Source organism: Anopheles maculipalpis, chromosome 3RL (assembly GCF_943734695.1).
Source record: "Anopheles maculipalpis chromosome 3RL, idAnoMacuDA_375_x, whole genome shotgun sequence".
NCBI lineage: Eukaryota > Metazoa > Arthropoda > Insecta > Diptera > Culicidae > Anopheles > Anopheles maculipalpis.
The window spans coordinates 25678105-25692887 of NC_064872.1; the positions used below are offsets into that span (position 1 = coordinate 25678105).

Genomic DNA, 14783 nt, shown 5'->3' on the forward strand with positions numbered 1-14783 from the left:
CAAATGATAACTTCAAACTGTAAATAATCCGCAGCGCCGTGAGAACCGTTCAATCGACAAGGCTTTTTGTTCGAACTGAGTACAGAAAATGCTTGCCCATATTCTATTGATTTCTCATGCAACTCCTCCAGCATACGGTTGCAAAAATCCAAAACAAAAATACATACGAGCTCGATTGATTGCCCTACGGATAGCAATTACGTCCGCATACTCCCAGGGCTGCACTGTGGGCAGGGCGTAGAAAAATGGTCATAAACATATAATCCATAAACAAGCAAACAGGATCGGGTTTCCTTATCCGTTTTTGTGTACGGTTTCTTGTGCATCCACAGTTCACACATACACCCGCATAAAAATGGACAAGGATTAGTTTTCCCAGCGGGTGCGCTCTCTAGTTCCAGCTGTTTTCTACCCAGAAAAATGAAGCCCAAAAAAGACAAACCATATGGAAGCTGTAAAGAGCACCGTCCCGGGCGCATACAAATCAAACATCGTAAAACACCGCCTCGATATCGCTCTTCCAGTGTTGTGTACTTTCTCATGTCTCAAGGACCACGGGACACATCGATGGTGATGATCCCAAGGATAATGGCGCCAAGGGAGAAAAAGGCACGACCAAGCAGAATAGCAAAAGATTGCAAAGAATGAAACACGAATACCTTCGGCGTTACTGTGGACAAGAATCTTTGGATAGACACATACACACAAACACCAGCCCTAGAGGCGATGGGCTCGGCTTAACAGGATCAGCTGAATCAGAGAAGTCGGATTGGCCAACCAACAATGAGTGCGCCCCACAAGGGAGAGATAAAAAAAAAAAACAGGCGTACTGTGTCTGAAAGGGCAACAGAATCGTTCGATGGGCTCCATAAAAAGAGCTTAATCTTGGCCATCGTTCAGCGTTGGGCAAAGGAAAGCGTTGCTGCTGGTTTCTGATGCTCTTTACTTCTGTCTGCTTGCTTTCAGGCTACAATACAACAGAGCTCACACAACGTGCCAAATCGAGCGGGCGAATGTAGGCTAAACGTCATTTCCATTTTTGGCCCCTTAAGCCTACCCGGGCAACGAGGCCTCGTTGGCCTCGACACACGCTGAAGGAAGAAACTCTGCTGTATGACGGGGAGAACGAGAGAAGGTTGTTGAAGTTAAAAACTGACAAAAAAAACACGTCCAAGACACATTCGTTTGCCTGGGACTGAGGAGTAGTAGCAAGATCAGGGCTTAGAAATAAAGACCGCCTTCGGGCGCGGGATGGCGGTGGTAGCAAAACCCTTGCCCACATAACCGTGATCTACGCGTCGCAACAGAAACAAGCCACACACATAAGATAGCGTCACATTATTCTACAAGACGCAGTCACGATCGGTTGATCCGTCGTCAAGAGGCGGTGCGCAACCGGTTTGCTGTATTTGTTTCCAACGTACACTGCGCGATGACATTTTGGCGCTGTCGCGCCGTATTCGTCGTGACGCCGTAACGTAAAAGAGAGGTCGCAACGGTGTGTAGAACTTCACCGGGCACAGGGATGATGGAAGGAATATAGGAGGATTCACAGACTCAAATTCCCCAAAAAAAAAAACCACCTGATCGGGGAGAGATGAGTGATTTGATGACCACAAACGACCCATTATGCTGTGGCTACGGATGCGGATGAAACAATGACACAGATATCGGGTGGTAGTGGTAGCGCACCGGGAAACCACAAACCAAGCCAATCAACATAGAGTCGCATCCGACATGGAAGATGGCTTGCCTGTCGGTATATGTGCTACTCCACAAACAAAAAGGCCAGGAAGTGAAAGCCAGGAACTGGTATCGCACACACGACGTAGTGCTAGGCTTTCCCAATCCGGCCTTTTTTGTGTGTCACATACCGTACGGGGTACAAACGCAACAACCACAACACACACACAAAAGGGCATCAATCAGATCAAACCCGGGCTGGAGCATTATTCCAATTTCCGACGCACAAAACCTTGGAAGACGCATTTTGCCGTTACTTTTCGACCTGATTTGCATGCGGGTTCCTTCTCCCCTCCCTCGAAAAAAGGAAACCGCAGGAAGGCCTAGACAGAGTTCCAATTTCCAAGCAAAAGCACAGCAAGCTCATGAAGACATTAAGATGTGCCGAAAACTTTTCAGCGCCATTTCAACGCGTTTGACAAACCAATTAGGAGAGCTCGTAAGGAGCGTTGAAACGAAACAACCATTAACTAACGACTCCTGAGAAAATGGACAAAGTTCTAACAGCTGGCAATGTTGTCCTGATGCGGGATTGAAACGAGTTCCGAATCGAGACATGGATAACTGTGTTCCTTTTTTAATGTTGTGGGAAGAACATGCGAGAGAACCGGAAGATGGTACGCTTCATTGGCAGGTGTGATGCGATGATACCGTGCGGGTGAATGTGGACGGAAGTGTGGACATATTTGTTGTTGTTCTGCTTCGTGCGCCCTCGTTGCCCTCGTGTTTTTCCTCCATCAAATACATAATAATGCTGAGCAAACAAAAGATACCGGCAGGACAACCGGTACGGAACTAGCGACCACCATAACATCTGCCACATATGTTGTACTGTGGCTTTGGGATATGAACGTTTTCAAACTCACGTTAGTGTGGGAGCAGGTCGTCTGAAAAATTGGAAGCAAGACCGGGAAAAAAACCGGGACCCTAAGGGTCTTCCCTACCCCGACTAATTCCCACAAGAATTTTTCTTCTTCTTGAAAGTTGTCTCTCTATCATTTAACGCCTCAGCTATCTCATCGTAATCTTTGTTGACGCCACTTTAAGAAGCGCTAAGTCTCTATCGGTTTTTGATGGGGCGAATTAGCATCAGCAGAAGGTGTCCCGAAATGGAAAGCATTGAGCGCTTTATCGCTCTCCCATGATAAGCCCAGCGGTCCATTTGCGAAGCGCGGCTTAAAATGCCTCAAAAGGACTCGGTTTGCTGGCCAAGCAAACCGACCGTAAGCAGCACATCGCCATTTTCGACACCTACCTTGCGCTTTTGTCTTATTCTCCTCTCGAGGAGGGTTTTTTGTTGTTGTTGTATTTGGTAGACTTCCGTCATCACGACAGTTGGCCCACGTCCACATCGCTCTAGCTCTGGCTTGGTCGGTGACGACCATTAGCAGACCACTGTCTCGGAGGTCCACGCCAAAGCGGCGATCTCGCAAAGACGGGTTCGGGTGAGGTAAATTAAACTGAAAATTTGCTAAACATCATCAAGCTCGTTCGAGACGTCGAGTTTTTTTTGGTGGCAAATTTTTGGCACGTTCCTTCGCGTCAAGACAGAGTCATCATGCTTCGATCGGGATTTATGAAAACGAAAGCAACAGCAATAACAAAAAAAAGGCACCTCTGACTTAGCGTTTAAAGTCTGCACGAGGTCGCGTGCCTCTCCGTCCCTTCTCTCTCCTCACGCGGGGGGCTCGTTAATGGAATGCCAACAACCATGCAACACAACCGAGCGCATCATCATCCTTCTTGCCTCTAGCGTCTACATCCTTCATCAGCATTGGCCGTCATCATTAGGCGAGTTAATTGCGTGTACGATGCCACTATTAATTCGTACGAGAGTTTGGCAACTCTTTCGGGGGTTTGTTTTTTTCTTTTTTTTTTAACTATTAACACACATGAAGAAAGTCCTGCCATGCATGTGCCTTCCTGTGCCTTCCTTACCTCGATTCGTCCACCATGGTTGGTGTGATGATGCAGTTGGTTGTTGTTACCATTGCCGTTGGTAGTGTTGCTGCTGCTGCTGCTGCTACTACCACCAACACCACCGGACGAGCTTAGGCTGGTAATGTTGCCATTGTTGTTATTGTTGTTATTGTTGCTGCTCGTGATCGAGCTTCTGCTCCCGGGCAGATCGCGCCACCGGAGGACCCCCATGACAGCCTGTCGCACCCACCGGCGCTCACCGCCTTCGCTTTGGAAGGCCACCGTGTTTTTGGGCTGCGTAGAGCGAGATGTTTTGGGGTTGCTTTTGCTAGCGGCCAGCAAAATTACGGAGCCCTATATATGTCCCCGTTTAGCGCACATTGGAGATATCTCGAGGATCAATTTTCATGGGGGGGAGATAGAGAGGCGCGGGCTAATTTTGTTTTTCCTCTCGTTACAGATTAAACTTCAATAAGAAATCGTGTTTTTAATTCACTTTTTCACATTCAACACAGTGTTGTGTGCAAAACCTTGAGAACTGGACGGTTTTTTTTTTGCGTTACAAGCACCAAGCCCAATTTCCTGAAGGTGGTGGTCTAATTCGCTTTGGTGTGACGGTTCAATCAGCACCAAAGCTCTAGCACTGGACATTCGGATTCGTCTCAGACTCACTTATACTTTGCACTACACCGAAATCACCATACACCACTTTTGCACAAGATCACCTGCAAGAGGCTGATGAGGTTAGAGAAGAGGTATGGAGGGGATCAATTTTTGGATGTAATTACGAATTCAATGCCACACGCGCTATTGCATTGTTTTGTGCAGATCAAGCTTTCTGTCTGATGTGGGTTCAGTTTCTTTCAACATCCAAATTGCTCTCAAACACTTTACGCTTGCAGAAGGTCAACATTGAGATGGATTTGAAGTTGAAAGATTGAAACAATTCCGAATAACATTTATGGACTCCCTCACACTTAACACACTGACTCACACATGCTCAAGCTAGTTCCAAGTTGAAACGAAAAAAAACGAGGCTCTCCAGTCTCCATGTCGTTAGTCCTATCGTAAAGCGAATATCTATGTACACGGTTCGTTTCCTCCGGGCGCCTTATTCATCAGGATTCCGGAACGCAATCATCCACACAAGCACCGGCAGTGGGAGAGCATTCGAACGATGACTCATCGTCACCAACGTTTGCCATCCCCGCACCCCGAGGGAAGGAATCATTCGAGTTTGTAATCCACTTTCCTCCTTGGGCTAGACGCAGCAAACATCCATCAGAGACGTAGTCTCTCCCTAACCAAAAAAACGCGGAGCTCAGGAACAAGGGGAAGGATAATAGCAACAGGAATTGGGTGTCGCTTTCCCTTTCGGCAGTCTGTCTCGGTGGATTGGGCGAGGTGTGTGTTGGCCCGACTTTTGCTTTCAAACTGTTTGCAATAAACTGTGTTTGCGCCTGTGTTTGCGAAATGCGTTTACTCTTAGTCAGTGTAAACCGGACTTTCACACTGTCGTGTACACAGGCGAAATGCAATTGGAAGGGATATATTTGCTTCCCTCCAATATGCTTTTACAGATATGGAGCACATTAAGTCATTCCGAAACTGACTGCTTTCACTACTTACGAGCCTGTCCAAGAGCTTTAATTTTTTGAGAAGAGTCAATTTTTTAACACTCCATCAACTACTACACTACAACCTAATTCTGATGCTTCTTTTTCTGAGGAACAAAATTCAATACCAATCATCTCCCAATCATTTTACGGCCAAAAAATAAGAGGCTAAACTTTCCAAAAAAAAATCATCTTCTGATGGAATCTCAAGAGACTGGAATGCCTATGGAACAAAGCCCGATGCACATATGAGCACACACGCACAGAGAAACCCCGTACAAACGTTGTTCCCGGTTGACACACTGACCACATCGTTCGGTATCATTATCTTCTTAACGACAAAAATTAATCACTGGTCCACTTTTTCTCTGCCCAAAGAAACCTTTTCATGGCTATGGCTGAATGCAACAAATGGTGCCGTTTTTTTTTTGTACGTTCGGGACACAAAACCGGAGAGGACAAGCTTTTCAAAGACAGATTGGAAGGAACACATAACGGGTCAGGTGAATCCACCGTTTCACGGCGAAAGGTCGGGGTCTTGGTCATGAAGCCGTCACAACCGAACACAATCACTTTCAATTACACTTTCTTCTACGGACCTCCGGAAGGGGTTGATGTTTGCGACCGGCATCATCATGACGCACATTATCTTGTCATTTCACCGGCACAAGAGGATCGGTAAGATGATCTGCCACCACACGCCCAAAGGCACAAGGTTTGGCACAAACCGTTGGGTACTCATTAGCCACACAAACCCAGCCAAGGGAAGCACATCATGCGTCGTGTTGTTGATGTTTTTTTTTTTTGCTTTGCACACTGTTGTTTGAACTTCAGCTGTTTGCTGGATGGGGTGGATCTAGAGGTGGTGGATGCTGCTTCGGTTCAACATCCACGCACATATATTCGCACTCGAAGCTAGTGAACGAAAAAGCACACACAGCAAAACAGCGAAAAACACACAAACACAAAAATACACACCATAGCACAGGGCAGCAGAAGTAGGGTTTGTTGCACTAGCAGATCGTCAGAGAGATCGCTCGTACCTACTACCTACTACACACCGCCGATGCGTTTCTTGGACTTGCTCGAACGCGTAAAAATAACACTCGGAGGGCACAGAAACAGACTTCTACTAAATAAACGCAACAACCGTCCGACGACGTACGCACGCTTATTTGGACGACACGAGCGCGAAACACGAGACGCGAGCAGCGCACACAACACGCACGTCCGCTTGCTTTAGGGGATGAAAGAGAATTGAGTGTTGTGAGTGCGCTCAAAGTGGGCTTATGCTTCGCTGAGCTATGCTACCGAGGGTGCACAATGGGTTAAATGGCGATCAAGAAGTGAGAAAGTCGAATATTTCAAATTTCATTTTTCAAGCACTATAGTGCTCTCAACAGAGTTCATTTAAGTAATGTTTTGGACAATTAAGCTATTCATTTCGTTCGATAAATGAACAAAATTCGAGATCAATCTGAAAATTATAATACACTAGGCCATACTTAAATAATGCTTTGTTACTTAGTACAGATTGACGTTTAATGTTATCACTTAAAAAGGAAAATCAAATATTATTCTCTGTGGCATTTAATGTTACAAATAATTAATTAGTTAAGTTTATTTGTACAACGAAAACAATGAAACGAAAAAAAAATACTTACAATGAAATATATATTTAATCTTTTAAACTTTTATTCGAAAGGACAATTGAAATATAATGTATATTTCAATATTTCAATTTTTAAAATTTAAATTTAAATTATCAGTTACAAAATATGATTCCAAATTTATTCTAACGTAAATAGCATATTTTGAGATTACCATTTCATTATATATCAGGGCAGGTCGCAGGGTCGTATAAAATAGACAAGACATTTTCCTATATTCTTCGATTAGCTCTAAGGCATTTCGTATTTAGACAACTCTAATCTTTTTGAATAATTGAAACAACCTCTAATGAAATTTCATTGTGCCTTTTTTAAATTTGGCACAAAATTTGTACAGACATCTTAAACAATAACCATCAAAAACGTTAGATTTGAATTTAAAGCCTTGTGTCCTTAAGCAAAACTGATTATTTAGCTATTGGATGTTTTGCTGCTCACATTTTTCCGTAATTGGTATAAAAGTGTTGATTACCCGTTTCAGGTTCATTAATTTGATTTGGATCCCAATATTATCCTTGAAGCAATATATCCTCACAAACAAAATCATTACGTTTTCATGTAAAATTTAAATTATTTGTCCATAGTGCAGTCCCTCACTATCGGCTCCTCAAGAGATTAAACTTCTCTCTCAGTTTCATTGTTGCTCTCACGTACAAAGTTCATCTCCACTCGTGAATGCAACTCGTGTGTGAGAGCAAGGGTGAGAATGGAGAAAATTGTACCGAAACATCGTTCGAAAATCATTTCCAAATATTCACCATAATTTTCCATCCATAGGTATTTAAACTGATGGGGCAGTTTTTTGTTGTTGTCCCTTCCAACAAATAGCTCATCACCACCCTGAAAACACACCAGCTGGTAGATAGATAATTCGCTGCAGAGACATGCGAGGAGATTTTTGTTTGTGTGTGTTGATGCAACCGGCGTTAAAGCGTTAGCTAATGTAGGTACGGGTGCACAACACAACATGCGATGCACTTTACTCGATGCACTAAAATTTTCCCTCCCCTTTTTCCCTCATGTGCGAGGTGCGGTGTCTCGAACAAGCGGCCGGTAAAATACGCGAGTGCGAATAAAACGTGCCGACAACTCATGGCCAGTCAGCGCAGCGAACCCTCTGCGTTCTGTTTTGCGCCGAGGAAATTCATTTGAAAAATTCTCCCTAAACCACTGATGGCAGCAGGTTTGTACAAGGTGTTCTTGCAAAAAAAAGGGAAAAGAAAGGGGGAAAAAACTAGAAAACATTCGTCCTGCAATTGCGTTACTCTCCTCCGTGGCAAGGTAGCGAAATGCCGTGGTGTGATGTGGGAACGAAGGAGATTAATGTACTTCCATCCGAAAAACCACGGCAAACACCCGCCGCACCAGATGGATTGGTTCGGTTTGCATGTGCATGTGAGCCTTCTGTCAGTCGGTTGACTCGGGCCGGAACATGTGGCCAGCAACCAAGCAATCCATCCAGCACATGATCGAAGAAGCCTTTTGCTAATGACAGGCGCATTATTGCCCTTTCCGCTATGCACACACCTGCAGCAAGAATGCCGGATACGGCGGACGGTGTGTCCGGGTCCTCGTGACGGCATCACAGTCTGGAAAGACTCCGCACAAACACACACACACACACACACAGAGAGCCCTCATGTCTCGTGTGGGGAATCGCACGCAAGGAGCGAAAGTACATAAAGTGAATGAATTATTGAAATGAAGCACAAACCGACGTACACGTTCGCGCTCATTTTGGGGCTGAATCCACCTAGGGTGGGTGGATGACAGTGAGTTTATGCAAAAAGGGAAGGCGTCACACGTACGATTCTACGCAAAAACGGCGACATATGTACGGCTGTGTCGACCGTGTCGTTGAGCGTCATATGTGGCAACGGGATGCATCCACTTCCGGAATGTGTGAGAGAGAAAGAGACAGAGAGTCATGGAGAAATTGTGGATGCATAAACTATGCGAAATTGAAAGGAAACCCCACAGAAGGCGCAGACACGGTAGACGGATTTATCTGATAACCTTATATTGTAAGGCACTACCTTCCGGGCAATAGGATAGAGCTTAGGTTTTGTAGGCGGACACAGTCTGCAAGAATGATTTAACAACTTACCCACACTAAACGTTAGTGTGCCGTTGTTGTTTCAGTCCACCCTGTGCGCGAGCTTCACACTTTTTGCGACTCAATAAAACTCGTCAACCGTCCAAGAACTTTGACTCACCTGTAAATAAAAATAAATAACAAGACGAACAGAAAAGCTATTAGTTTAGAATTCATCTAGCACATTAAAAAATCGAATAAAACCCAAGAACGAAGCATACAACAGGGCAGAGTTTGTTAAATAATTCATAACGATCCAAACGCAACGTGGCGAGGTAAGTTGAGGTGTATGATGATGAATCATCGATCAGCAGTTCCGTCAGACGATTGAACGAACCCGTCGCTTTTGCTAATCTTTTCCTTGACTTTAACTCATGCGAAAAAACGGCTCATGCATCCCTTCTACTACTACTACTACTAAAACCACCACCCAACGAAGCCACACCGATTGCTTCCAGAAAAGGAAAGACAGCTGTCAAACTATTTAGAAAAAAAAAAACAAAACAAGAATAATGTGAAAGCAACGACGCTCCACTACCTCGATGCTTAAATTTTAAACCACGAGGAACATTCATCAAGAAGCAGAGGGACAAAAAAAACTGCACACGTCAAAGGTGTGGTAGCAGAGACCTAGTGGCAATAGACAAGAGGCTCAGTGAACAATCTTTTTTTTCTGGATGCGCGAACAAAAAGACGAAGTCATAGTGTAGAGTTCTTGGGTGAGGATGAGGAAAATCAAATAAAAGTTCAACCCCTTTCGAGTGATAGACAGCTGGCACCGGAGTACATGAGCAGTGGGCGATTGAGAAGAGGTCACCACTGAGCACAGTAGAGAACTACGTTCTCTTTACTTATGAGAGGGCGACATCATTTCTTTTTTTAATAAAATCCTCATACCTCAACACTCGGTCAGCGGACAATCAGAACAAGGGTAAATGGAGTTCGTGATCGCGTCATCTCGGCAAATCTCTTCCGCAATCTAAAATTGAAACGCAAGTCTAATATGACAAAGGGCAACTCTTTCCAAACACTATCCAAAAGTAATCTATTTCACGGAAGTAAGCGAGATATGGCTGGGCTAGATAATCCGCCTCATTCAAGTCCCTAATGCTTGATAGGTGTCCGTTGTTCCCGTTGTTGGCACGTATTAATCTTGTTTGTAAAGAACATGTACGCAATGGAAGCGTGTTTTTCTTCCTTGTGTGTGTCGCACACGCATGTTTGCTGTGGTGGCGACATTGGCCTCCACATTAGGCATGTGGGATACACTACATGGCGTTCCCGTAGGAAGCGTTCCCAGATCGGAGACAGCTTAGAAAAAGCCGGAAAGGTTATATGCCACCATTATACCCAAACACTAGCGATGAAGTTTGTTTGAAGTTGTGCGTAAAGATACTCGGTGGTGGGAAATTAGGTCCCAATTTTTACACCAGCTCTAAAAGAGTTATTCAGCTATCTGTAGATCTAATATCTGGAGTGGTTTACGATTACATGGGAAAGTATACAAACCATCGGAGCCGCCACCGCCGAACCAATAAGTTTCGCCGTTCTTCTTTGGTAAGGCGACCCACACCGAGCAACCGAAATGACGTAAGCGTTAGTGTCAACTTTGGCCTCTTCCAAAACCGATCCGTAGCTTGTTGTTGTACTCCACCGTGGCGCTTGTTCTAAATTCCACTGCACACCACTCATCATCGGTGCTGGTCTATTTGGGATGGTAAAGGAACTGTGCCGTCGTGAATGCACTACTGAGCCAATATGAAAATATGCTCCACAAACACAACATCCGAAGACGGAGTCTGGTCGGAATGCATGGAAGTTGTCGTGATCTTTCTTAAAAATAGCTACTCGCCTTTGGAGCAGCTAGAGCAACACGACTGCAACGGAGTCCCTCGTCTGAAAAGTCCCATGATTTCTGAGACCGAAGTTTCAAAAAAAAAAGGGGGGGGGGTTGTGTATTGCGAAACGTGTTGCTAGTTCGTTCTTAACAGAGCGTTCGAAAAACCTTGTCCAACCAAGTGATGCATCTCGTTAAAAACAGGGTACAGCGCTTCAGTGGTGTCCTCAATAGGGGTGTGATTTAAGTGATGTGATCTACAGCGATGCTGGAAGTGGATGGAACCAATTCGTTAGGAATTCTGTCGATCGACAGGCAGCACAGCTAGACGCAAGTGCTATATTTACTTCCAATTTGTTTTCGCTCCCTTTCCAGGCATCTCCTTTCCTGGCAGAGACTAGCGTGAATCATCAGTATCATGGTATCTGCGTCCGTAAGTCGGCCATCAGCACATAAGCAACATCACACACATACATACGCACCCGACTGACATCGATTATTTTAATTAAAAAGTATCAAATTTGTTTGGTGCGTTTGGATCTAATTGCTTGCGCCATCCACCGTGTGTCTAGACGCACATACACCGAATGTTCTCTACCCTCTCGTGGCTCGTGCCGGCTAGATTCGCTAGCCAGTTTACAGGGATACGCCCGCCAGTGTGGGGGAGAGATACAACCTCTGTCAATACATCGTCCCGCTTCTGGCAAGTGGAAAGAAACCAGTGGCCACAGCACGACACTCGGGTGGGATCAAATATCGAGCAAATGAATCATCACAGCAGCAGGTCTCCTCCATCCAGCAGTATCCCAGATGACACTAACCACCCAGTGTGTCCAAGCGGACTAACCGTGCCCCATCGACACCTGCCACAGTTACATACCGTTGTTGTACGACTTCTTCCTCCAAACAAACCACGTTACCGTATGGCGGGCCTTTTTCGGATCACATTTCCAACCTTTTTTCCGGGGGCGCCTGTAACATCAAACCACAGGATGATGATGCTCGGGCTAACCCCAGATGCGGTTGGATTATACTTGTGATAGAATCTTTACTATTCTAATAACTGTTTTGTTTCACAATCATCGGGATGTGCAGACCCGTGCAGAGAGAGAGAGGCATCTTGCGTCCGGTCAGCAATCAAATTTATCTTTTTTTTTTTGCAAGATGTTCTTCAAAGCTAGGATAAGCTCGTCTTCCCAAGATCCACTGCTAACGTTAGAAGTAAGGTAAAAAAAAGTGCTCTTTTCCGGTGTTTTGTTTGCATTGATGGAGCAATAATGGTGTTCTGTACGGTACACGTGTTCTAAATGTTCTCAGTACACCTATTTATGAATATTTTTTTTTAAATTTTGTCGCTTTCATATACTTCTCCTTATTGACTTTACGATCTACTGGATCAAGTCGACCATCGAATAGCTTAGAAATAGTCTTGCTGATAACACGTATTCTGGATGTGATTTGATCCTAAGTCACACGGCAGGCCGGCGCCGTTTTTACCTCAACTACCTGGCCCTGGCCTTCGTGATTTCATACTATTTAGCAAAAACAAATAAACTTCTATCACATCCCTAAAATGTATGATGGACAGTTTCTCAAAGATACACGAGAACAAAGTTCATTCATTTTAAGTATTTTTTGTAATGTAGAAATCGCAATAGCTTCAATCGTCAAGATCTGTCTATCTCGGGAACTTCAAGGATAGAGTTTGAGAGCTGTCCAAAATACCTCAACAGATAATTTCCGAGTTTTTTGTGGACTAAACAGATAAGATTGTCTGGTGGTATTCTAATGACGTCACCAGCACATCAACTTAATAAACAGAGGAATCAAAGGTTACATACATTTAGGACGTGATGGAATAATCCAAACTTGTAATCGAGGAGGAGGATCTTTGTGATAGATTCCAGATGAGATCCAATTCTAAAGCTCCAAAACATAAGGCCGAACATAAATCCACATATCTACTTGTCTTTTTCTGTTAGTTCACCATAGAAAGCTCATAATTATAGCTATCTAATCCAGCTAAAATCATAATCAAAAAGCAACATTTAAAATTATAGCTCCTCACTCAAGTGTGCTGCCATTAATTTTAACTACTGTACTACCATCCTGCAGTTCGTGCCAGGTATCGATACCCAGATTTCAAAATCGGAAAAAGGTAATACCAACAAAAAAGGCCTTCCCCTCCAATACCCCAGCTCAAACGCTTGGGGAGACCCATTTCGTTTTCGGACCGCCCGCAACCATCTGTTAGCTGGCTACACCACCGGAAAATAACGAGGAAGTATGCACCGAAAAATTGTGTTTGTGCAAAAACGCGGGCTTGGGCTTTTTCTTGCTTTCGCGTGTGTTTTATTGGTTCGCTGTTTTTGTTCCATGCTGCGATCCTCCAAACATTACTATACGCGCAAGGCAAGCGTCCGGCAGTGAGCCAAAATCTACCGTTTTCATTCACCGCGGCACAAGCATTAGACGGACGCGGAAGGAAGAGGAATGGGATGGTACGGTGAGTGTGGTTGTTTTTTTTGGTGGTGTTTGTTGCTATTGTAGGTACCTACCGAATAGGAAAATGCCAGCACAATTTATGCAATCAACCTACCGGTAGCAAGGCAGGTGCTGGTTCTCGATCGGATACCCCCGCGGGTAAGACATTATGATGTAAGATCACTTATACAGGGCGAATGGGCGGGTGTGTGTGTGTGTGGCAAACAGGAAAAACCAATTCAACCGATGCAATACAGTTCGAATTTTCTTTCCTCCAATCATCATCATCAGCAGCAGCGAGAAGGCGTACGGAACCGAAGCAATGAGCAGGCATTGTTCAAAAGGCATGTTTTAAAAGTAAACAGAAAATGGATTGGTTGATGAAGAGGAAAATAATTTGCCACACCAAAGGCTTTGGGTAAGCTTTGCTTTACACGGGATGTGAGATTCAAATCGTGATAGGCCACAAGATGACTACGATCGATCTCCCGTTAGAGACAATTTCTTCTTCGCTTGACCAAGATATACATAAATATCAAAACCAATTTCGATGGTGAAAATGACTACGCTCGGCTGAAAATGATGAGCTTTGTGATGTTGGCACAAAAACACCCCATCTCCAGATAGCACCGATAGTGGGCGGTTTGAGGTCTTTAAACCCTTTTTCCCCCAGCAGCTACACACACACACACACAAAACAAGGGAAGGCCATTAACACCAAACAGTACAGTAAGCAACTCAACCGTACGTCCGGTTTCTTGTTTTTTTCCTCCCCCCCCATGTCCCGAACTTGATTCATGAAAATTTCGTTGCCATTTTCAGAAAACTGGTGTTCCCTATTCTTTCTTGGCCGTGCCATCATCACGTGCTGCTCCGTTCCGTGTTCTGATTCTTCAAGGCGAGACACAAATCCCCAAGAGATACGGTCGCATTGTTCTTACGCATTCATCCGGTTTACTCTCGGGTGGCGTTGGAGGAGTTTTCGAATTTGGTGGAAAACAAAATGCGTCAATGTGTGTCCATAGAAGCTAAAGATTAGAAAACTGGCAGCGCGAGTGCAACCACCTGTAGGCCTCTCTACGATCTGATTCCTCGTTTGAGGGGAAAAAATAGGAAACATTGTTCTCAACACATCACACAGGGCAGGGTGTTAAGTTGCTATAAAACTACCCCGGAGGTTGATATTTTGTGCCTGATGACTCTTTGTCAACAGGTGAATTCCCTAAAGGAGGAATAAAACAAGCAAAACTGTTGTAATCTAATGCCTATTCTCATCTGTAATGTTCCACCATAGAGACGATTGGTCGTGTTTGAGCACAAAAACAGACTGAGTCCTCTCTCTGTATGATTCTCTGTCCTCCTAATTTCGAAGGGGTTTAACGTAAATCGAGGGAATAAAATCAAAACCCCTTGTGTAA

General features: G+C 44.5%; 1 protein-coding gene across 4 annotated transcripts in view; it reads right to left on the reverse strand.

Moving 5' to 3' along the window:
• Nucleotides 1–14783, reverse strand: part of LOC126563988 (rap1 GTPase-activating protein 1) — a 145237-nt gene that overhangs the window by 31531 nt on the left and 98923 nt on the right. The window contains exon 1 of one of the 4 annotated variants that reach the window (XM_050220882.1): nucleotides 3682–3966. The exons of the other annotated variants lie outside the window; for them this stretch is intronic. Within the exon in view, the coding sequence (XP_050076839.1) occupies nucleotides 3682–3894 (213 nt within the window). The 5' untranslated portion in view covers nucleotides 3895–3966. Of the gene's footprint in view, nucleotides 1–3681; nucleotides 3967–14783 lie in introns of those variants that run through there. 4 annotated transcript variants of the gene reach the window in all.